The 25,216-nt window shown below is 42.2% G+C and overlaps 1 protein-coding gene across 2 annotated transcripts in view; it reads right to left on the bottom strand.

Moving 5' to 3' along the window:
- Positions 1-5,509: 5,509 nt before the first annotated feature.
- The window catches only part of LOC139557651 (receptor-type tyrosine-protein phosphatase gamma-like), a 335,846-nt gene continuing 316,139 nt past the window's right edge, over positions 5,510-25,216 (bottom strand). For both annotated transcript variants that reach the window (XM_071372734.1, XM_071372725.1), the window contains 14 exons: positions 24,849-24,945; positions 24,529-24,611; positions 24,207-24,341; positions 23,962-24,096; positions 23,239-23,411; positions 17,236-17,371; positions 16,703-16,849; positions 15,381-15,474; positions 14,977-15,053; positions 14,498-14,626; positions 10,915-11,061; positions 9,886-10,028; positions 8,416-8,551; positions 5,510-8,309 (listed from right to left, as the gene is read on the bottom strand). In XM_071372734.1, coding sequence (XP_071228835.1) covers positions 8,163-8,309; positions 8,416-8,551; positions 9,886-10,028; positions 10,915-11,061; positions 14,498-14,626; positions 14,977-15,053; positions 15,381-15,474; positions 16,703-16,849; positions 17,236-17,371; positions 23,239-23,411; positions 23,962-24,096; positions 24,207-24,341; positions 24,529-24,611; positions 24,849-24,945 — 1,779 coding nt within the window. In that variant the 3' untranslated portion in view covers positions 5,510-8,162. The remainder of the gene's footprint in view (positions 8,310-8,415; positions 8,552-9,885; positions 10,029-10,914; positions 11,062-14,497; positions 14,627-14,976; positions 15,054-15,380; positions 15,475-16,702; positions 16,850-17,235; positions 17,372-23,238; positions 23,412-23,961; positions 24,097-24,206; positions 24,342-24,528; positions 24,612-24,848; positions 24,946-25,216) is intronic.

Consider the following 25,216-nt stretch of genomic DNA (forward strand, 5'->3'; position numbering starts at 1 on the left):
TTAGAGCGTTGGGCCAGTAACCGAAAGGTTGCTGGATTGAATCCCTGAGCTGACAAGGTAAAAATCTGTCATTCTGCCCCTGAGTAAAGCAGTTAACCCACTGTTCCCTGGGCGCCGAAGACGTGGATGTCAATTATGGCAGCCCCCTGCACCTCTCCGATTCAGAGGTGTTGGGTTAAATGCGGAAGACATATTTCAGTTGAATGCTTTCAGTTGTACAATTGACTAGGTATGCCCCTTTCCTTTCCTGATCTGGCCTCTGCACAGAAGGCACCACGCCTGCTCCTGCTCAGTATGTATGACCTCTGCGATGCACAGTACACAGTGTGTGATGACGCGCAGACGGACAGTCCAGACACAGCACATTCCTCATCAGAGCCACTGCCCAGCACCAGCCTCAGACGCTCTCATAACTCTAAAGGAGTCACAGCTACCACACCTGTATGTGTAGTGGTCTTGCACAGTAGGTCAGGGTGGCAGCAGAAATGTCTCAGCCTGATCAGGATGGCCAGAACATCCACTTAGTTCCGAAAGGGACCTGCTAATGCAGGTTCTGAAGGCCAGTCCTGTCCCCCTGTGTGACAGGTCTCTGTATGACTCTGTTCCACCACTATCTCACGTCAAATGGCTTCAGATGCAGAAATGTCAACAGCAACCACAGATCATGAAATAAGTGTTCATGAAATGGGAGGCAAATTGTCTGGCTAGCCTGTATTGATCATTGTATCATGTGATGACAGATGCTGACCTAATCTAATTAATGGTAGGCTTCATGTGGCTAGTAGGCCTATGTGTAGCTATCTGAAACCTCTTTATTCATTCCCTCCTACTGGGAAATCATCATTTTCATTTTAAATATATATTTTGGCACAATTACAGAAGATATATGTGCTTACCTCTATGCTGCACACCTTTCAACATTTTAGACTCAATGTGTGACCACAAACTGGTATAGTCTTGGGGCTTGATAACAGACGACTGGCAGATGATACAATTGGCTCTTCTGGCACTGAGATAAGCCATGAGGACACCAGCAGTTTTAAAAACTGTGATATTCTGTAAAACACAAACATAAATGACAAAGGGTTTAGTAAGCTAGCTAGCGAGTTAGTTAGATGAGTTGATAATGTTAGCTAACATTTTCTCACAGCAAACAGGACTCTCGGTGATGATAGTTACTTTAACAGGCTATTCTAGCTAACGTTATCTGGTAGATTATAGCCAAGTTAATGTTAGATAGCAATAAAAAGCTAGTATACATCAACAAAGAACATACACTGTATAAGCAACAGTATGTGGACACCCTTTCAAATTAGTGGATTCGGTTATTTCAGCCGCACCCGTTGCTGACAGGTGTATAAAATCGAGCACACGGCTATGCAATCTCCATAGACAAACATTGGCAGTAGAATGGCCTTACTGAAGAGCTCATTGACTTTCAATGTGGCACTATCATAGGATGCCACCTTTCCAACAAGTCAGTAAGTCCAATTTCTGACCCGTCAACTGTAAGTGCTGTTATTGTGAAGTAGAAACATCTAGTAGCAACAACAGCTAAGCCACGAAGTGGTAGGACAACAAGCTCACAGAAGGTTACTGTCGAATGCTGAAGCACATAGCGCTTAAAAATTGTCTGTCCTCGGTTGCACTCACTACCGAGTTCCAAACTGCCTCTGAAAGCAATGTCAGCACAATAACTGTTTGTCCGGAGCTTCAGGAAATGGATTTACATTGTCGAGCAGCCGCACACAAGCCTTAGATCGCCTTAGATGTGCAATGCCAAGCTTTGGCTGGAGTGGTGTAATGCTTACCGCCATTGGACTCTCAAGCAGTGGAAACACGTTTTCTGGAGTGATGACTCACGCTTCACCATCTGGCAGTCCGACGAACGAATCTGTGTTTGGTGGATGCCAGGAGAACATTCCTGCCCCAATGCATATTGCCAACTGTAAAGTTTGGTGGAGGAGGAATAATGGTCTGGGGCTGTTTTTCATGGTTCTGGATAGGCCCCTTAGGTCCGGTGAAGGGAAATCTTAACACTACAGCATACAATTACATTCTAGATAATTCTGTGCTTCCAACTTTGTGGCAACAGTTTGGGGAAGGCTCTTTCCTGCTTCAGCATGACAATGTCCCCGGGGTCCATACAGAAATGGTTTGTCAAGATCGGTGTGGAAGAACTTGACTGGCCTGCACAGAGCCCTGACCTCAACCCCATCAAACACCTTTGGGATGAATTGTAAAGCCGACTGCGAGCCAGGCCTAATTGCTCAACATCAGTGCCCAACCTCACTAGTGCTTGTGGCTGAATGTAAGCAAGTCCAACATCTAGTGGAAAGCTTTCCCAGAAGAGTGTAGGCTGTTATAGCAGCAAAGGGGGGACCAACCCCATATTAATGCACATGATTTTGGAATGAGATGTTCAATGAGCTTTTGGTCAGGTAGCGTAGGTAGCTACACAAAAGACACACCTCAAAGTGAATGGCAAAATGTTAGTCTACCTGAACATTCCTTACCATCATCTCTGCCGACCAAGACCACACACACTGAAAGTTTGAAAACGCGAAACTGTCTTCAGTGGCAACAAATCTGCCCAATTAGCTGATTCGCATTCCATACACCCACTTCTGTTGATCCTCCTACTTCTGTTGACACGCCCACTTCCAGACATACAGTTACCCATGACTCATATGTTTGCTCTCAAGGAGTTGACGTGGCAGGTTAGGAGAATGAGGTTAACATTAGGAAAAGGTAACTGGATACTTGGAGCTGTCTGAAAGTAGCCATGTCAACAGAAGTGGGTGTATGGAAAGCGATTCAGGTAATTGGGCAGATTTGTTGCCCCTCAAGACCATTTCACGTGGCTGAATGGGCTGCACCATGAGTCGATTGTTGAAAACTGTAGCATTTTAGCTAAGCCTAACCCTAGACCTTTTCCTAACCTTAACCTCATTCTCCTATCCTGCCATGTTAATTATCCTAACCTGCTACACATTTCTGCCAAGCCTAACCCTTTTCCTGACCGTAACCTAATTTTCCTAACCTGCTATGTTAATTCTCCTGACCTGCTACGTTAGTTCTCTTAACCTGTTATGTAAACACAAAGCTGACCCGCGGTGCACCTGGCTATGGCCGGTCTAACCAATAATGGAGTGCTGATGTTACACCCATCGCTGTTGGTCCACCCACTTCTTTTGCAACACCCACTTTCACCCACACTCCAACTATGCAGTTACCCATACTTGAGAAAAAGTTGGGGAGTTGCAGCGATGAGACAAGATTGAAAAAGGGGGTAAAAAAATGTGTCAGCTAAACCAGAGTTGTTTTGTCACATTCAATGTTTTATATTATCTCTATATATATTTACTCTCTCTCTCTCTCTGATATATTTAGGTGTTTACACAATGCATTGGCCAGGCTGAAAGTGACGAAAACATAGATTTGCAAGGTGGAAATCCAAATAAAAACTACTCTGTCTCATAGGACTGTGAAAGTTCCACCATTCACTGGCTGGGCCACTGCATTATTGAGCGGTATAAACTAATTAAAATAGTCTTAGGTGGAGCATGAACAACCAAATCAAAACAATCTCTAACAAATACGTTTGTCTGCTTTGTGAATCTGACAGCAATCCAATCATGCAACTTTCAGTTACCTCCCTACTTCTGTAATTATTGCTTCGATGACAATTACACTTTCTATTGTGTAATTTAAGGCTAATCAAACAGTTTTACAATAATTTATGCTTTAATAATTATGGTACTCATACTCTCACAAACACTGTTTAATTAGGCCTTGCAAAACAATTTAACCTCATGAGATCAGGATGTGTAGGCTTATCGAAAACTAAACTCAGCAAAAAAAGAAACGTCTCTTTTTCAGGACCCTGTCTTCAAAGATAATTCGTAAAAATCCAAATAACTTCACAGATCTTCATTGTAAACGGCTTAAACGCTGTTTCCCATGCTTGTTCAATGAACCATAAACAATTCATGAACATGCACTTGTGGAACGGTCGTTAAGACACTAACAGCTTACAGACGGTAGGCAATTAAGGTCACAGTTATGAAAATTTAAGACACCAAAGAGGCCTTTCTACTGATTCTGAAAAACACCAAAAGAAAGATGCCCAGGGTTCCTGCTCATCTGTGTGAATGTGCCTTAGGCATGCTGCAAGGAGGCAGGAGGACTGCACATGTGACCAGGGCAATAAATTGCAATGTCCCTACTGTGAGATGCCTAAGACAGGGAGACAGGACGAACATCTGATCGTCCTCGCAGTGGCAGACCACGTGTAACAACACCTGCACAGGATCGGTACATCCGAACATCACACCTGCGGGGCAGGTACAGGATGGCAACAACAACTGCCCGAGTTACACCAGGAACACACAATCCCTCCATCAGTGCTCAGACTGTCCGCAATAAGCTGAGAGAGGCTGGACTGAGGGCTTGTCGGCCTGTTGTAAGGCAGGTCCTCACCAGACATCACCGGCAACAACGTCGCCTATGGGCACAAACCCACCGTCGCTGGACCAAACAGGACTGGTAAAAAGTGCTCTTCACTGACGAGTCACGGTTTTGTCTCACCAGGGTTGATGGTCGGATTTGCATTTATCGTTGAAGGAATGAGCGTTACACCGAGGCCTGTACTTTGGAGCGGGATCGATTTGGAGGTGGAGGGTCCGTCATGGTCTGGGGCAGTGTGTCACAGCATCATCGGACTGAGCTTGTTGTCATTGCAGGCAATCTCAACGCTGTGCGTTACAGGGAAGACATCCTCCTTCCTCATGTGGTACTCTTCCTGCAGGCTCATCCTGACATGACGCTCCAGCATGACAATGCCACCAGCCATACTGCTCGTTCTGTGCGTGATTTCCTGCAAGACAGGAATGTCAGTGTTCTGCCATGGCCAGCGAAGAGCCCGGATCTCAATCCCATTGAGCACGTCTGGGAGCTGTTGGATCGGAGGGTGAGGGCTAGGGCCATTCCCCCCAGAAATGTCAGGGAACTTGCAGGTGCCTTCGTGGAACAGTGGGGTAACATCTCACAGCAAGAACTGGCAAATCTGGTGCAGTCCATAAGGAGGAGATGCACTGCAGTACTTAATGCAGCTGGTGGCCACACCAGATACTGACTGTTACTTTTGATTTTGACCCCCCCCCTTTGTTCAGGGACACATTATTCCATTTCTGTCAGTCACATGTCTGTGGAACTTGTTCAGTTTATGTCTCAGTTGTTGAATCTTATGTACATATAAATATTTACACATGTTAAGTTTTCTGAAAATAAACGCAGTTGACAGTGAGAGGACGTTTCTTTTTTTGCTGAGTTTACTTGGGTGTTCTGGGCTTCACTACTTTACCACTAGATGGCAACCTCATATCTAATTATGTGATATTAATACAAGGATAGTGGAATGATAACACTTTATTCACAATATGATACAAACTAGTAAATTCAATGCACAAAGGCATGAAACATGGACCACACAAGGTTTTCAACAAAGTACATCAAAACCCATATTTTATTTTAAGTATAGCAATACAATTTACATATTAAATAACACTATAATAGAATGCTCTGATATAGCTTTCAACGAAACAAAACACTTTTTCCTTATTTCTTTCTTATTTCAGGTTACAAAAGAAGAAGCAACGCCCAGCTGTTCAAAATGGTCAATGGGACAAAATTATTCAGTGACTTACTAGAGCTATTCTATTACACTTTGACAACAGAATTGTAACTCAGAAAAAAATGACAAAAACAAAGTAATAACAATAATGATATCACAATCACTGATTTAAAGTTAATGGGAGGCGTGGAATTGTATTGGAATGTGATGACAACCACTAGCTCAGTGCACAGAGACTTGGTTTCCACGTTTCACCACAAAAGCAAAGCAACGAAAGAGTTGAAACGAGAGAAAGAAAAATTGCTTTATATGAAAATATAAATTCTATGATTATATACCATAGATACAAAGTTTCCAGAGAACGGTTGGTTATAGAAGCAACAAAATATGTACATTGTTTTCATGACACACTAGTGTTTGTGTTTTGCAACACATAAACACACCTGACAGTGGACACTAGGCTCAGTCAGGAAATTAAGAGTTAACCTGATGGAACAAGACAAAACTGAAAAAAGCTAGTGCTTAATGATGCAAAATGCCTTCACTGACAAAGGGACAAAAGTCAGCTGTCTACCCCAAATGTTGGAGAGTTATGACTTCATTCAAAAGCCCTCCTTGGAAGGAGATGAAACATGACGGGTAAAAAAATCTAATAATTGATGCATCTCTCCACTTAATTTTGTAATTCTATGAGTTGAGTGAGAAATTAAATATAATACAATTGCAATGAACTCCTTCTGTAGCAAAGGGAATTCCTAAACTAACACAAGTGATGAGGAGATGATGCAGAAATTCCAGCCTGGAAACAAAAAGATGCCAAAAGAAGCAGAAGAAAAAGTAAACAGAATTATCCTCACTCAACAGCCTACATATCACTAAAAAAGGAAATCACACACAAATGCAACTAACTTGCTCTCCCTCTCTCTAATAGTTCTATTAACGGAAATGAGTATAAGTCTTTGGTAAAAGTTACAAATCATAGGTATCCTCGATGCTTTGTTGTGATAATTAAATACAAATATTCTAATAGCATGGTCATTGTGCTGTATAATGAATTCACATTTTATTTCAAATGTAAATCACAGGTGGTCTCTCTTTCCTTCAGATAACTAAGGGAGGTATTTATCAAAGTGATTCTAACAGGAAATATAGAGGTGGCAGTATGACAACAACTTAAACAGGGTCAATGAGTTTATGTGAATCACTCTAGGACTCAAAAACCCCAGTAAATCTTTCCTTGCTTAGGCCACCATACGACAGTCATAGCATACAATCATACCACACACAAGCAGAGTTAAGCAACAGTGAGGATTAGAAACGATGTACACAAGGCTGTGTGACGTGGGAGCATAAGTCCTTTACCCCAATAATAAATTCAATAGGGTATGACACAAAAAATAGCAATTGGCTGTATCAATAGTATCCATTTTCTCAAAGAAGTTTCCGCTCACACAAGTGCATTATCATTTCTTCATTTGACTCTTCTGTGACTGTGTGTAGACTATTAGCAGCAAGAAGCAAAAACCAACTGAGCCAGAAGGGGTTGTAAATGTGCAGAAAATCAACACCGGCATTGAATAAGAGTGGTAAACTGTTGGATCAAGTGGGAGTCAGTGCGGCTGAGGCATGTCATGCCATCGGACATCTACAAAATCACAAGCTATAATGATCAGTATATTTATATATATGTATATATATATATATATATATATATATATATATATATATATATATATATATATATATATATATATATATATATATATATATATAAAAGCATAATATGAATCGTACTAAAAATAATACAAGTTCACCGTAGCTGTTATAATACCACCTTCAATATTCAAATATGGGTTTTAATTGCTAATTAGATGCACAATGAAGATAAAGGTCATATAAACAAAAGAAAATCAAACAACAAATAGAACTGTTGACCCTATTGCCTGTAGGTGTAACAGAAACCAGACTGTTGAGTCTTGCAGCAAATGAGTGATATTTGAGCCACAAGGGTGAGGAGAGGAGAGGTGGTCTACTGTAATGAACCTCAGGTTGGACAGCTTATTCATATGAACATGGAGCTATGACACTCTCACTCCTCTTCCTTACATGAGCTAGTAGAGAGCAAACAGAGCAATGCTTTTTTTCCTACTTCTCAAAAGCAGTTGAGTGAGGGCTTTGCCATGGAATGTTGAAATCAGAGCTTAAGTGTAGTAGAGTCCATCAGCTTAGTATAGGCAGTAACTGACATTATAGTGCAAACAAGAAAGACAGAAGTATGTTTTGTTGTTGTGAACTCAAAAACGCAGGTGCAAACGCTCAGTAGGATAACATTAAGACATAAAATGGCAAAAAATAAATATCAAAAACTTTTTATCAGTGTAAAAAAGTAATCAGGTTATTCATTTAACCAAGAGTCTGGCAAAAAAGGCCTCAAAAAGTCTTGTCTTATAGTCCTTGACATTTTACAAAGTAAGTGGCTCTCTGTCTGCGAGGGCCTTGGGCCCCTCAGACCTGGTGGGTGGGCCCTTCAGACGAGGGACTCCATGCTCTCTGCCTGGTCTGACTCATCAGACATGGCCATGGTGCAGTTTCTGTCCATGGACGTGAGGCCAGAGCCATTCTCCTTGGTGCTGATCAGACTGAGCATAGCTTTATAAAGGTACTGGTACTGATCCTGTGGAGGGAGAGGAACATGGTCTTAGAGAGGGGGGAAACTACAAATGTTCAATTATGTAGTTTTTACATTTAATCCCATAATCATGCTCTACTGGTCTACTTACTATGTCTGTGAAAACTCCAGGCCTCATGAGGTTGATCATTTTGGCCACCTGATAGACGCCCACGGCACTCTCACTCTCCAGCTGCTGGGACAGGGTGGTAAGGGCACACAGCATGCCCGCTGACACTGCCCCGAACCTGGGAGACAGGAGAGGGACAAACAGGGTTACTTTATAGACCCTAAAACAGGACAGGGACTGAGGGACACACAGGGTCACAAATGAGCATAGAGCCCTGTGAGCCCAGAGGGTCAAATTAATTCCATGTGAGACTACAGGAGCGGTTCAGCCCCTTAGAAAAAGAGGGACGCTCACAGGAAAAGGTTGCTGCTTCTATTAACATCCATGTCAAATGTGATGGAGATACAGAAGCTAACTACCACGTCTCACCAGCTAATGAATATGCAGACAATTACGACAGCCGTCTATCCAAAACCTCTTAGGGGGGGATTCCATAGTACAGATACAGAACTGAAATGCTCAATTAGTCCCTTTTTTCTCTGGGATGAGACAAGCAATCTTCATTTTCCTAATGAATAAACATGACTGAGGCTGCATGTCTCGTCGTTGGGAGTGTTGTTCGTTGCCGCTAATGTCTGTCAGCATTAATAGACGTTCATTATTTCTAATTGGATGGAGTATCAGGGTACATGGGGGTGGAACCTGTTGCGGATTAAAGGCTGTGGGTGATGACGAATTGCACATAAAACATTTTTGCGGTTAAATTCCCATGTACCGAATAAAAAATACAAGTTAAATGGGTTTCCATCGCATTTTCAACTGTACTGATGGTTTTGTCACTAAAATGTTGTGTTAAAGGCTATAGTGAGAGTGCCCACTCTGGTCTTGACACATGCGCTCTAGACAACAGCTGGCAGGTACACTGTGTGTGTAGCCTACACGATGAGATTATTATGAACAAAAGAGCATGAGCATCAATCAAGCATCAATCAAGCATCAATCATCATGTCTTCAGAATAAAACCCTTGATATTTATTTGAAAGGAGTATCAAGATCACCTTGCACTTTCACCACCCTGTGAAGTTCTTCTGTAGCCTAATAGGTTTCTCGAGTCGTAGTGTGAGGGCCACACAAAATATAATCACGTGACTAAGTTCACTTTGATTTGATGGTTATTATATCGATATTTGAGCATAAAGGCATTTCCACTGCAATTTCTCGCATAATTCGTTTTACAGACACAAAAAGATCTCACCTTGTCTAGCGTATTTTGTTTTGTCAACATTTGGAAAGTTTACCAGCAAATTAACTGTTTCCATCAGGCCTTTCGTGAAATGTTTAATCCGACATGCACAGCCCACATGTACTTTACACATAAAAAGGTTGCATGGAAACCTGGTTAGAGTGAATAATTACATGTTCTGTTGAAACAGAACACAGTTTAAATGATTTACTTAGAGGTTAAAAGCAGAGATAATGATTCTCATCAGGAGCATGATGTGACACACTCACTCATCGTGCACTATGGTGGGTCCGTCTCTGATCATGGCCTCCTCCTTGATGACATTGATGAGCTCAAAGGTGCTGCTCATGGGAGCATCAGGGTTGGGCCATTTAGGGCACTGGAAGTGACGCACCTCCAACACATAGTCATCCTGGGGTAGAGGGAAAAGAAAGACAGAAGAAGGCATAGTTTAAGGTAGGTGTACATACAAAGATGCTCACCCACACACAAAGACTGACTCACACACTCATGCAGGTAAAGACAGTCATACACACAGACGCAGGCCCATTAAAACACTGCACACATAATATAATAATATACACTGAGTATACAAAACATTAGGAACACCTGCTCGTTCCATGACTGAACAGATTAATCCAGGTGAAAGCTATGATCCCTTATTGATGTCACTTGTTAAATCCACTTCAGTCAATGTAGATGAAGGGGAGGAGACAGGTTAAAGAAGGATTTTTAAGCCGTGAGACAATTAAGACATGGATTGTGTATGTGTACCATTCAGTGGCTGAATGGTCAAGAGAAAAGATTTAAGTGCCTTTGAAAGAGGTATGGTAGTAGGTGCCAGGCACACTGGTTTGTGTCAAGAACTGCAACACTGCTGGGTTTTTCATGCTCAACAGTTTCCCGTCTGTATCAAGAATGGTCCCCCACCCAAAGGACAACTGTGGGAAGCATTGGAGTCAACATGGGCCAGCATCCCTGTGGAACGCTTTTGACACCTTGTAGAGTCCATGCCCTGACAAATTGAGGCTGTTCTGAGGGCAAAAGGGGAGGGTGTGCAACTCAATATTAAGAAGGTGTTCCTAATGTTTGGTATACTCAGTGTATAATACAGATATATGCCATTTAACAGACACTTTAATCCAAAGCGATTTACAGTCATGCGTGCATACATTTTACGTATAGGTAGTGCTGGGAATATAACCTACTATCCAGGCGTTGCAAACGCCATGCTCTACCAACTAAGCCACAGAGGACTTCTTACACCCAGACACGCAGGCACACACATCGCATCGTACCTGTGTGGCCTCCAGGATAAAGTCGTGGATGATGATCTGCTCTTCGTTAGAAAGGCATAGTCTGTCTTTGCTGATGAGCGTGACAGTGAAGGCCTCACAGTTCATGGCCTCCTCTCGGCTTGGCCAGTACACAAACTCATCCTCCGCCTAAAGACACAGCCAAACCAAAACAAGGATGAAAATAATAGGGAAAAGGGAGAAGGGGAAAGGGTGAGAAAGAAGGGAGGGAAAATGAGAAATACAAGGAAGGGGAGTGTGAGACATTGTAGTTTAGTATAAGAACTGACAGTTCATATTGAGCAAAGGACTAGCCCTAAAACAAAAACATCAAAATGTTAAAGGAACTGGAGTATGAGTGCAGAAGTGCCACTACTCAGTGTGTGAAATCATAGATATATAGACAGAGTTAGTTAGAGAGGCGACTGGTATGGGCAGCAGGTAGAGAGGTAAGCCAGCAACCGGAGAATTGCCAGTTCGAATCCCAGGTCCGACAGGAAAAATCTGAAGGGAAATGAGCTGGCAACCGGAGGGTTGCTGGTATCAAATCCTAGAGGACATTGCATGCTATCGTTCCACTGAAAAAGGAACTTAACACCCCCACAGCAACAGGTTCCTGGGTGCCCAGTGTGGCAGCCCCCTGCATTGCTTCAAAACCTGTATATGTACCATGCCTTCAGAAAGTATTCACACTCGTTGACTATTTCCACATTTTATTGTGTAACAGCCTGAATTTAAAATTGATTACATTGAGATTTTTGTCACTGGCCTATACACAATACAAAACATCAAAGTGGAATTATGTTTTTCAAAATTTGTACAAATGTATTAAAATATGAAAAACTGAAATGTCTTGAGTCAATAAGTATTCAACCCCTTTGTTATGGCAAGCCTAAATAAGTTCAGGAGTAAAAGTTTGCTTAACAAGTCACATAATAAGTTGCATGGATTCACTCTGTGTGCAATAATAGTGTTTCATATGATTTTTGAATGACTACCTCATCTCTGTACCCCACACACATACAATTATCTGTAAGGTCCCTCAGTCGAGCAGTGAATTTCAAACACAGATTCAACCACAAAGACCATGGAGGTTTTCCAATGCCTCGCAAAGAAGGGCACCTATTGGTGGACGGGTAAAAAAAAAAAAACACAGCATTGAATATCCCTTATTAATTCCATCTTGGATGATGTATCATCACACAAAGTAACAGGTGTCCTTCCTAACTCAGTTGCTTGAGATTAAGAAAACTGCTTTGGGATTTCACCATGAGGCCAATGGTGACTTCAAAATAGTTAAGAGTTTAATGGCTGTGATAGGAAAAAACTGAGGATGGATCAACAACATTGTAATTACTCCACAATACTAACCTAATTGACAGAGTGAAAAGCCCGTACAGAATAAAAATATTCCAAAACATGCATCCTGTTTGCAACAAGGCGCTAAAGTAATACTGCAAAAAATGTGGTAAAGCAATTCACTTTTTGTCCTGAATACAAAGTGTTATGTTTTGGGCAAATCCAATACAACACATTACTGAGTACCACTGTCCATATTTCAAGCATACTGGTAGCTGCATCATGTTATGGGTATGCTTGTAATCGTTAAGGACTGGGAGTTTTTCAGGATAAAAAAATAATGGTGCGAAGCACAGGCAAAATCCTAGAGCTAAACCTGGTTCAGTCTGCTTTCCACCAGACACTGTAAGACAAACTCACCTTTCAACAGGACAATAACATAAAACACAAGGCCAAATCCACAATGGAGTTGCTTACCAAGAAGACAGTGAATGTTCCTGTGTGGCCGACATTTTACTTAAATCTACTTGAAAAGCTATGGCAAGACCTGAAAATGGTTGCCTAGCAATGATCAAGAACCAGTTTGACAGAGCTTGAATCATTTTGAAAACAATAATGGCCAGTGTTGCACAATCCAGTTGTGGAAAGCTCTTAAGAGACTTGCCCAGAAAGATTCACAGCTGTAATCCCTGTCAAAGGTGCTTCTACAAAGTATTGACTCAGGGGTGTGAATAATTACACTACTTGTCAAAAGTTTTAGAGCACCTACTTATTCAAGATGTTTCTTTATTTTTGCTATTTTCTACATTGTAGAATAATAGTGAAGACATCAAAACTATGAAATAACACATATGGAATCATGTAGTAACCAAAAAAGTGTTAAACAAATCAAAATAAACTACCTTTCAAAAGTTTAGGGTCACATTGAAATGTCCTTGTTTTTGAAAGAAAAGCACATTTTTGGTCCATTAAAATAACATCAAATTGATCAGAAATACAGTGTAGACATTGTTAATGTTGTAAATGACTATTGTAGCTGGAAACGGCTGATTTTTTAATGGAATATCTACATAGGTGTACAGAGGCCCATTGTCAGCAACCATCACTCCTGTGTTCCAATGGCACGTTGTGTTAGCTAATCCAAGTTTATCATTTTAAAAGGCTAATTGATTATTAGAAAACCCTTTTGAAAAAATGTTAGCAAGGCTGAAAACTGTTGTTCTGATTAAAGAAGCAATAAAAAAAAGAGTATCTGAAGCATCAGCATTTTTGGGTTCGATTACAGGCTCAAAATGGCCAGAAACAAATTACTTTCTTCTGAAACTCATCAGTCTATTCTTGTTTTGAGAAATAATGGCTATTCCATGCGAGAAATATCGAAGAAACTGAAGATCTCGTACAACGCTGTGTACTACTCCCTTCACAGAACAGCGCAAACTGGCCCTAACCAGAATAGAAAGAGAAGTGGGAGGCCCCAGTGCACAACTGAGCAAGAGGACAAGTACATTTGAGTGTCTAGTTTGAGAAACAGATGCCTCACAAGTCCTCAACTGGCAGCTTCATTAAATAATACCCGCAAAACACCAGTTTCAACTTCAACAGTGAAGAGGCGACTCCGGGATGCTGGCCTTCTAGGCAGAGTTCCTCTGTCCAGTGTCTGTGTTCTTTAACCCATCTTAATCTTTTCTTTCAACTCTGCCTAGAAGGCCAGCATCCCGGAGTCGCCTCCTCACTGTTGATATTGAGACTGGTGTTTGCGGGTACTATTTAATAAAGCTGCCAGTTGAGGACAGGACAAAAATTAAATCAATTTTGTATTCAGGCTGTAGCACAACAAAATGTGTAATAAGTCAACGGGTATGAATACTTTCTGAAGGCACTGTATGAATGTGTGTTTTTTGGCGGGGTCGGGTTAAAAGTGGTTGTCAAATTTCGTTTGGACCTTGCGTGCAATTGACCAATAAAGTGATCTTAATCTTGATCTTAATCTTAATAAGACATATGGCTGAGTGGAGCGACTAATACAGCTGCTGTCACCTTCAGTATTCATCTCAATTCCTCTCACCCCCAAACGAGTGGCTTCCTGTGTGAACACTGGGCCAAGGCTGGGAGAGACTAAGCTTAGCGTGCTAAGACAGCCCTTTAATAGACCAGAGATAAGGCTGAAGCCAACAACACTTAGTGGTGGTGTGTGTGTGCATGTACTGTATGTGTGTGTGTGCCTGCATGCTTGCACAGGCATGTGCATTTGTTCATGTGCGTATGTGCATGCGTGTGAGAGACCCACCAGCCCCTGGTTGTCCGGCAGCATGACAATGATCTGTGCATTGTGGTCCCAGATCATCCTCCAGAAGTCTTTAGTGGTGTGAGGCAGGGGATGCTGGGTAATGATGAACTCATTGCTCCTGTAGTAGCCCTGTGGTGTCACAACAGAGGTCAAGGGTCCAAGCAAGGGTTGTGTTGTGGTTACACACAAAGATGAAAACAAGCCTGTGTGTGTCAGATGAAACCTGCCACAGCAGTAGACTACCACTGCTCAAAACACCTTAGATCTAGCGGCCTACCTTTTTATGTCCCGACACAAACCTAGGATTCACATAGGTCAACAACAAATCCAAGTCTATTCCTTTCAGTTGATAGCAATGAACAATGTCTATGAGACAAAGGGATCTTATATCATAATATTCCTTAGCTCAGTTGGTCCAGCCGGGTGTGTGACAGGGACAGTGAATGATTGACAGAGGAGGGACAGGAGGTGGTACTCACCATTATGTAAGACGCGTTAATGTAATCTGTGCCTTTCATGCCGGGTAAAGGTGCCAACCCCACCCTCGCTCGCTCCGCTGCCATAGAGAAAGAGAGATCCAATCAAGGCAAAGTGATCATAGAGCTAAGTAGCAAACATGTTCTTATTGGTTTACAAAGCAGAGTGTGTCATTTTTATGAAAGCAGCCACAGCATAATCACTTAAAAGAACTATAGTATGAGCATGGACCATAAACAACTGGTTATGTAACTAACTACTGTAGATGAATGATTTCCTATGACCATGAATAGAGCCTAAGGTTATTAGAAACAGGAAACTGTGGAAAGCAGCAGTCTAGACGGGAGCCAATACGAAATCTGAATATCGCTGTCAGGTGGTGCATGGAGAATATAATTTGACTTACAGGGTACTACCGAGGAGTTGCGGTTCTTCTCTTTGTTGCACTCCTTCTGAGCACTGAAGCACTCCACAAACCTGGCGTTACACTGAGTCACCAACTGCAACAAGAGAGGAGGTGAGAGGGCAAGAAAGAGGGACAGACGGGTGGATGAAAGTGGGGGAGGAAGAAAGACAGAGAGAAAGAGGTTAGATAACAATGATACAATACACCAGAGTATCTGATAAAGACACATGCTTCCCTTGATCATTCATACCCTCCCTACTCTGTCATTTAAACAAACTCTCATGGCCTGCAGTACTCTCCGTAGAGTCACTGACCTCAGGAGTTCTGACACTAACCACTCTACTGTTATGGCCCTGAACATGGGGTTCAGAACATAGCTAAAGTCTAAACGTGTGTTTATAATACAGCCCAACCATGTGCTGCTTCCCATCAACACCGACTTTCAACAGTTAATTAAATTATAGTCAAGTCTCAGATCAAATTCTGCTGACTGAAAAAAGTGTTTGCTCATCTTAATATTGCAGATAACACTCATGCCAAATTGCATGTCACAAAAAGACAAACACTGCTTAATTCTTTGTAGAGCAGAAATTAACACAGACTTTTTTGGGGGCTCTGAAAAACAAAATAAATATTCTCTCCCAAATATTATTAACTTTAAATCCAGCCTTGAGGCTAATTGCATTAAAATCCCAATGGCTGCCATTGTCTCGCAAGAGCACGCTCAATATCGCTCAACCCTGGGCTAAATCAAATACACCGTGGAGGAGAATAATGAAAGCCAATTACGTTGTGAGCTTTTCATCAAACCAGGCAACAACCCAGACCCCCCACCATTATAGGAAAGTGCACATCTCCCTGGAAACAAGCAGTGAGTGGGGTTAGTCAAAGGGGGCACCCGAGGAAGATAAGTACTCTTCCCCCAAATGTATTTCCATTCAAATTACGATCACTTCTCCAGTAGTGGGCCCTGAGGGAGATTAATCACAAATTTGTGATGCTGAGGGACGTCTTTAAGGAGACAGACAGGACCCTGAAGTCCCTGCTCTGGGAAAACATGAGAACGATGGAGAGCTGAGAGAAGAGAGAGGATAGAGGGAGAGTGGGGTACAGAGAGAGAGAGAGAAAAAAAAGAGGTACAGAGAGAGAAAGAAAGGTAAGGAGAGAAAGAGAGAGAGAGCGAGAGAGACAGAGACAGAGAGATGTGGCAGAAAAAGAAAGATGCAGAGAAAAGATGTTTGAGAGAGGAGCATGATAGGCAGATAGAGAAAGAGATCTAGGGGAATGAGTGTTCAGTAAGACTGAGAAGGAGGTGCTCTGACCTTAAACTGTTTCTCCAGCCGTGTCTTGCCGCCCACCCCAGGCGTAAGGATACTGTTGACATAGCTGTGCAGCTGGCTGGACAACACCTCCGTCTCCTTCCCCATGATGGCCTCAATCAACGCATCATGAATGAAGATATACTGCTCCTATAGGCCAAGCAGGACAGAAAGAGAGAACACCAGTCAGACATGCAGACAAAGTGGCAGTGCAGCTCTTTTTAGAGCAGATAAATGATGACAATGACCATGGTCCCCTTGGTCCCGGACAACAGTGGCTGTGTGATGCATGCCTTTCCTATATTTACAAAGAGGGACATGGACAGACTTAAACACAGCTGCATTAGACAGATAAGAAAGACGGAAGTTTAACGTTATGCTCTACTGTAGCTGTCGACTAGCTGCAGGGAGTTTGATCATTCGGGACTTTACAGCAGATGCGCAAGTTAATAGAATGGCACATGGTGATTATGGAATGAGTCACTCAGGATGTTCATACACACTCAAACACACACACACACACACACACAACCCACCTCTGTTTGTACCAGGTAGTTGCGCTGGGTCCGGATGTGTTTGAGGAAGCCCAGGACGTTGACTGTGCTTTTGTCCTTGATCTGCTGCAGCATGCTGTCTATGACGATGTAGGTCCCTGTCCGGCCCACACCCGCACTGCACACACACAAGAACACACAACTTGGATATTCATACAGGGTTTCATATTGGCATTTAGGTCTTCAGGAATATGGACAAAGAGGTCCATGAGAGCAGCAGACTAATTCATCTTCTAACTCAGCTGTCAAACCCAGTCCATGTATGCTGCATTCATTTTCTCCTCTAACTGGTTCTTAATCGATCAATTCATGTCATTGGCTGGCCAGAGTCCAGACACGTCATTTTCCAGATCTAAACCAGTTGCTGATGAATGACGTTCAAGGACTGAAGTTGGGGAGAGCAGCTCTAATGCATCCAAGCCCTCCTGGAGAAGTCATACAGTACAAACTCCTATAAAACATGCCTTAACGTCACCTCTGACCCTTAACAGGGCTATTTCTACCTCATAGGTGGACTTCCCTCTCCTCATGTCAAGGTCCTGTGTGTATCATTAAAAGAAATCCATGTTCAGCAGGAGAGAAGCCAGTCGGCAGCACTGAGAGAAGGTCCACCCAGGTCACTGTGTCCACCCAGGACACAGTAATAAGCTTGGCTAGAGGACCTGTGGTGTGTGTGTCTGGCAAAGCTGTATAGTTGAGTGTGTAGACACAGCAGGTCCTGCCTGTGAAGGGTCATTATCGAACAGCACAGGACAGATGACATTAGAGACCATTACTCTCATTACCGAGGAGGGAACTTTCACTGGACAATTACAGTCCATTTCCCTGCCTTAAACACATGCTTAGCTAGCCACAGCTGGGATTCCTTTCTCTCAGGTAACAAAGGAAGTGCAGAGTAGCTGTAGGGAAAATTATAGTGTATATTTCAGACTGCAGTGCATATTACACTCAAAAAATTAAATTAGGGGTTCAACTGGAGTTCTAAGATCCTCAAAGAACCTTAGGGTTCTTGGCAATGAAAAACAGCCCCAAAAAGGTTCTTCAAATAACTTCTTAGGAGGTGGGGTTCATCGAGGAACCCCCATCGTTGCTGGAATTCTTCGGGGAACTTCGCAATTGCAAGTGAAAACGCTCGTGCCAAGTTTAACAGTTAAAAGGGTAATGTTAAGTTGGGTTGATGTTTGGCTCTGAATATGTATCGAAATAATTGATATAATAATATCAAATACTAATGAATAACGAAGACAATTATGGTCGTCTATGAGTATCTTCCATAACGTTAGCTGTCACGTTAGTTCAGATTAATTAACATAAATATTAGAAAGCCGGGTTTGACTGTTGGCGTTGTATGAGCTACAGTACAGTTACGTTAGCTAGCTAACGTAATGTCCTAAGTATGCAGAACTAGGTTTGTATTATTTCCTGAACTATATTCTGTCCCATATATTGTATATCACTTCCATAAAGCCAACATGGTTTTACACTCATTAACGTACGTTTCCAATCTAGAGCAGTTCTCACTTTTGTGAGAATGAACTAGCTAACGTTAGCTTCGTTGACACTCACTAACTAATTAACTAAGGACGGACGGTGACCTGGCCAGACGAGATGTTGCAATGAACTTAATCGGTCAGTGGAGGCCTTCCTCTTTATATAGCCTGCTACAGCATGCAATAATATTATGAACTCACAAGGGGGCATAACATTACATATACAATACTATCCCATTTTGGAAATGGAGGGAAATTAATAACTTAGATGGTAGATATAGATGGTATTCAAATGCATGATGGTATTAATACAGTGACTAGACCTCTTTTGTATAAATGCATGCCCTTCAGAATCCAAACACAGTATTGCCACGCAGAAAAAAGTCAGCCTGATAAAATATTGAACAATTTGTATACAAAGATAGCTTGGAATGTGATATTAGGCCTGTTTGGCAGTACTTTTACTGTATGGCTGTACTGTATTGGTTAGTGCTTTCTCTAATATGTTCTTCTATTTTGCATTCAATTGTATGTCGATGCCATTTATCTTTCAATATTTATTTAATATATACACTACCGTTCAAAAGTTTGGGGTCACTTAGAAATGGCCTTGAAAGAAAAGCACATTTTCTGTCCATTAAAATAACATCAAATTGATCAGAAATACAGTGTAGACATTGATAATGTTGTAAATGACTATTGTAGCTGGAAACGGCTGATTTTTTATGGAATATCTACATAGGCATACAGAGGCCAATTATCAGCAACCAAGAACAGCTGCATTTGAAGTGTACATTTAACCTACATAGCAGTCAATACAAACTGAAATCTATTAGCATACAAATGTCGGCAAAGAACTTTTCAGATCTTCTCAGAAATTAATAATCAAGTCCATGAAATGGATATAGACAAAAAGATAATTCAAGGACTAGCAGAGATAGAGAGGCGAGGCAGGGGTGAGGACATCATCCTGCTATTTCGACAGTTCCTGGAGGACAATACAGAAGAGGCACACAGGGGTATTTGCTGTTATTCCTTCCCTTTCTATAATGTATTTTGCAATAAAATTAGCAAGTGTAGTAAGATCATTGCTTTACTAGGACTCGAGACCACAGCAGCAATCCTGCTCTTGCCCTACCTCTTCAATGAGGACCCGAGTGGCCTTTATGGCCGTGAGAAGGTATGCCTATGCTCAAATAATCTGTTTCTTCATAAACATGTGTGCATGCTTATATAAAACTACAGCTGAACATTTGTTATGTTCTTTGTTAATTGTATGTGTATTAATCTTTTCTTACTTATGGTGACACAGATTTCACCACTCCCCACTCCTTTACTGCACATCGGTGGGAATCCAATTCACCATGAGAGTGAAATCACCCTGGTATTTGATGGGGAGAACACCCACGCCCTAGAGGACGTCCCCATGGGACTTGGGGCTCTGCTAGGGCTGTATTTTTTTATTTTCAGTAAAATTTCCCAAAAATGTCAGAAAAACACTAATGTTCTTAAAGTTACTGTGTTCTGGGGATAAGAGAAGTCGGGGTGAAGTTACCAGGGCCAGTCATAAAGATGGCAAACTCCCTAACATAACTAAGTGGTTGTTGGGCAAGCGGTTGTTGGACACACACACACACACGCAAAAAAAAACTGTATTTAGCATCAAGTCTACAATATTGTTAGTTTACCTATGATTCATTTTTAATGTATGTTTTTATTGTACATCATTATTTAATTTAAAAAATGTAATGAAATGAAATGTCTGCAGACATTTTTTTTAGATGTTTTGTTTGGAAAATTGTTTTGTAAATATTAATTCACATTTGTGGTGCCACTAAATAAACAATGTATTATTTAAATCAATATTGTCAATATTGTTATTATTCAAATATTATTTTTATAATGGAGGGAGGGAGGACAGGGAGTTAAAAAAATTAACCCCAAAAGGTTCTTCGAATAACCTTTTTCAAGGGTTCTTAAAATAACTTCTAGGGTTTCCCCCACAGTTTCAATTTGAAGAACCCCTAAAGGATACTCCAGGAACCTTTACTTTTTAGAGTGCATGGTTCTATGCCAGGTCACTCACAGCACTGCATGTGTATATATATATATATATATATATATATATATATATATATATATATATATATATATATATACAGTATGTAAGAATAAGAAAAGTAACAAATAATTAAAGAGCAGCAGTAAAATAACAATAGCGAGGCTATATACAGGGGGTACCGGTACAGAGTCAATGCGCGGGGGGCACCGGTTAGTCGAGGTAATATGTACATGTAGGTAGCGTTATTAAAGTGACTATGCATAGATAATAACAGAGAGTAGTAGCAGTGTAAAAGGGGGGGAATGCAAATAGTCTGGGTCGCTATTTCATTAGATATTCAGGAGTCTTATGGCTTGGGGGTAGAAGCTGTTTAGAAGCCTCTTGGACCTAGATTTGACACTCCGGTACCGCTTGCCATGCGGTAGCAGAGAGAACAGTCTATGACTAGGGTGGCTGGAGTCTTTGACAATTTTTAGGGCCTTCCTCTGACACCGCCTGGTATAGAGGTCCTGGATGGCAGTAAGCTTGGCCCCAGTGATGCACTGGCCGAGCTGTTGCCATACCAGGTGATGCAATCATTCAGGAGGCTCTCAATGGTGCAGCTGTAGAACCTTTTGAGGATCTGAGGACCCATGCCAAATCTTTTGTCGTCCGGAACAGCTGATGCTCTCATGCATGTTTCAGTGTTACTTGCCTCAAAACGATCATAGAAGTAATTTAGCTCATCTGGTAGGCTCGTGTCACTGGGCAGCTCTCGGCTGTGCTTCCCTTTGTAGTCTGTAAAAGTTTGCAATAGTTTGCCGTTGGAGCGTTGGAGCCTGTGTAGTACGATTCGATCTTAGTCCAGTATTGACGCTTTGCCTGTTTGATGGTTCGTTGGAGGGCATAGCGGGATTTCTTATAAGCTTCCGGGTTAGAGTCCCGCTCCCTGAAAGCGGCAGCTCTACCATTTAGCTCAGTGCGGATGTTGTCTGTAATCCATGGCTTCTGGTTGGGGTATGTACGTATAGTCACTGTGGGGACGACGTCATCGATGCACTTTTTGATAAAGCCAGTGACTGATGTGGTGTACTCCACAATGCCATCGGAGGAATCCCGGAACATATTCCAGTTTGTGCTAGCAAAACAGTCCTGTAGCTTAGCATCTACTTCATCTGACCACTTTTTTTCATCACTGGTGCTTCCTGTTTTAATTTTTGCTTGTCAGCAGGAATTAGGAAGACAGAATTATGGTCAGATTTGCCAAATGGAGGGCGAGGGAGAGCTTCGTATGTGTCTCTGTGTGTGGAGTAAAGGTGGTCTAGAGTTTTTTTCCCTCTAGTTGCACATTTAACATGCTGGTGGAAATTTGGTAAAACAGATTTAAGTTCCCTGCATTAAAGTCCCCGGCCACTAGGAGCGCCGCCTCTGGATGAGCATTTTCCTGTTTGCTTATGGCGGTATACAGCTCATTGAGTGTGTCTTAGTGCCAGCATCGGTCTGCGGTGGTATGTAGATAGCTACGAAAAATACAGATGAAAACTCTCTAGGTAGATAGTGTGGTCTACAACTTATCATGAGATACTCTACCTCAGGCGAGCAAAATCTTGAGACTTCCTTAGATATCGTGCACCAGCTGCTGTTTACAAATATACATAGACCGCCACCCCTTGTCTTACCAAAGGCTGCTGTTCTATCCTGCCGATACAGTGTAAAACCGGCCATCTGTATTTTGTGAATGTTGTCGTTCAGCCACAATTTGGTGAAACATAAGATATCCATTTTTTAATGTCCTGTTAGTAGTTTAATCTTGCTCGTAGGTCATCAATTTTATTTTCCAATATTTGCCAATAGAACAGATGGCAGTGGGAGTTTACTCGATCACCTACAAATTCTCAGAAGGCAGCCCGTACTCCGCCCCCTTTTTCTCCATCTTCTCTTCACACAAATGACAAGGATTGTGGCCTGTTACCGGGAAAGCAGTATATCCTTCACGTCGGACTCGTTAAAGGAAAAAGCTTCTACCAGTTCGTGGTGAGTAATCACTGTTCCGATGTCCAGAAGTTATTTTCCGTCATAAGACACAGTCGCAGCAACATTATGTACAAAATAAGTAACAAAAATGTGTTACAAACAACTCAAAAAATAAATAAAAATAATAATAATCATACCCATTTATTGGCCGAAACACTTATGTATCAAGCTTTGACACCACAACAGATGCTTCACTGGTGAAAATAAATAATAAACTAAACTACAGTAAATCATGAAACTGTCTAATATTGACTATTTTTGGGGGCTCATTAGTTCTCATAATCTTTATTTTTGCCTTTTGTTCTTCCTCTCATGCATGATACATTTTTGAATACACAGTTTGCAAAATGTGCACCCCTTCTAATTTAGTAAGTCTTCCCCCATATGAACCCCTGAGCAGCACAGTGACAGAGACAATACCTGCAGTGGACCAGCATAGGGCCCATCTCCGGGGTCTGGGTGGCAGCGGACCTCCTGACGAAGGTGAGCACGGGCAGAGTGTACTCAGGGACGCCCATGTCAGGCCACTGGGTATAGTGGTATTGCACCACCGTTCTTTCACTCTGACACCCCTTAGTGTTCCCTTTCTGACCCTTGGAGAGAGGGAGGGAGGAAGAGGGAGGAGGGAGATAGAGAGAAAACACATTGATTTGTATCTTTCTACATGATAAGAAGCAGATGAGATATCATGTTAGTCACTTTTCAATAACACTGAGACCAGTAGAACAGGATCACCTCAGAAGACAGGTATGGAGACCATTAACACTGTAGACCAATAACACTGTAGACCAATAACACTGTAGACCAATAACACTGAGACCAATAACACTGCAGACCTATAACACTGCAGACCTATAACACTGCAGACCTATAACACTGCAGACCTATAACACTGCTGACCTATAACACTGCAGACCTATAACACTGCAGACCTATACCACTGCAGACCTATAACACTACAGACCTATACCACTGCAGACCTATAACACTGCAGACCTATACCACTGCAGACCTATAACACTGCAGACCTATACCACTGCAGACCTATACCACTGCAGACCTATAACACTACAGACCTATACCACTGCAGACCTATAACACTGCAGACCTATTCCACTGCAGACCTATAACACTGTCACTGACCTTTTTTACTTTTGTGTTGCGCACAGTGAAGCGTCGTAGCGTGTAGCAGGCGTGCACTTTGGTGCTCTTTAGCGTGACCACGATGTTCCCATATTCCTCTGTGTTCTCTGTGGGCCAGTACTGATCACATTTTCTCTGCAGAGACACACCACACAGGGTTAGGGAGTCTTGTTTCAATGAATCACAAAAAACAAAAGGTTATTATATGATTACTAAAAGGATCTATTGAATTGTAGTGTATATACCCTTCCTTTCTCCACGAGGTTGGTGATCATGACGATGATGCCAGTGTTCTGTTCCCACACCATCCTCCAGAAGTCCTCGAAGGTGGACTTGAGAGGGCCCTGGGCCGCGATGTATGCCTTGGGCTTGTTATAGCCCTACCATACACAGGGAACAAGGTGAGAGACCATGAACAAAACCTACACAATATTCAAAGACATTGTCATGCTTGTACAATACGTAACACATATTGTACACACACGCCTACAATACACAGTACAAAAAACTCATTCTTACAAATACATACTCACACGACCCAAAATAGATACCCCAATCAACACTCACATCTACGTAATTGGCATTGATATAGTCACTGTGTTTGGTGTCCTTCCCAGCTAAAGGCCGTAGCTTCACCCGACTGTGGTCGTCTGGAGGAGAGACAGGAACAGTTAGCTCTGTGTGTGTGTGTGTGTGTGTGTGTGTGTGCGCGCGCGCGCGTCTCACATTCCCCACACTACATATTCTGTTAGCTCTGAAGACACCAGTAGCCTAGATGATGAGAGCTGTACTCTTACAAGCAGGATCTGTATGACATGAAGCATCAGTGCAGTGGTGTGACAGCCTGTCATGCTCCTGTATTGTGATGTGTGGTGTGCACTACTCACAGGCCACGATGTTGATGTATCTGTTCTTGTGCTTGTTGTCTGGATGGTTGGAGTGCTCCGACGTGATCTTCATGTCCACCGTGCATCGCTGCACCTCCTGTGGGGGAGAGAGAGACACACACCAAGGGTAACATTTTGGAACGAAGTGAAAAGAGAGATTTTGACAGTTATAGAGGCATTTCTGGTAACATCTAAGCAATTTTTTGCTGTCAGATGCGGTCGACAAAGTGACAGACACAGGGCAGCTGTCTCCCTCCCTCTCTTCCTCTCTCTCTCTCTTCCTCGCTCTCTCTCTGAGCAGAAGTTGACACGCTCTCTCCAGGGTTGGGCTCAATTCAAATCAAAGGGCAGTCAGTTCAGGAAGTGAT

Source organism: Salvelinus alpinus, chromosome 2 (genome assembly GCF_045679555.1).
Source record: "Salvelinus alpinus chromosome 2, SLU_Salpinus.1, whole genome shotgun sequence".
NCBI lineage: Eukaryota > Metazoa > Chordata > Actinopteri > Salmoniformes > Salmonidae > Salvelinus > Salvelinus alpinus.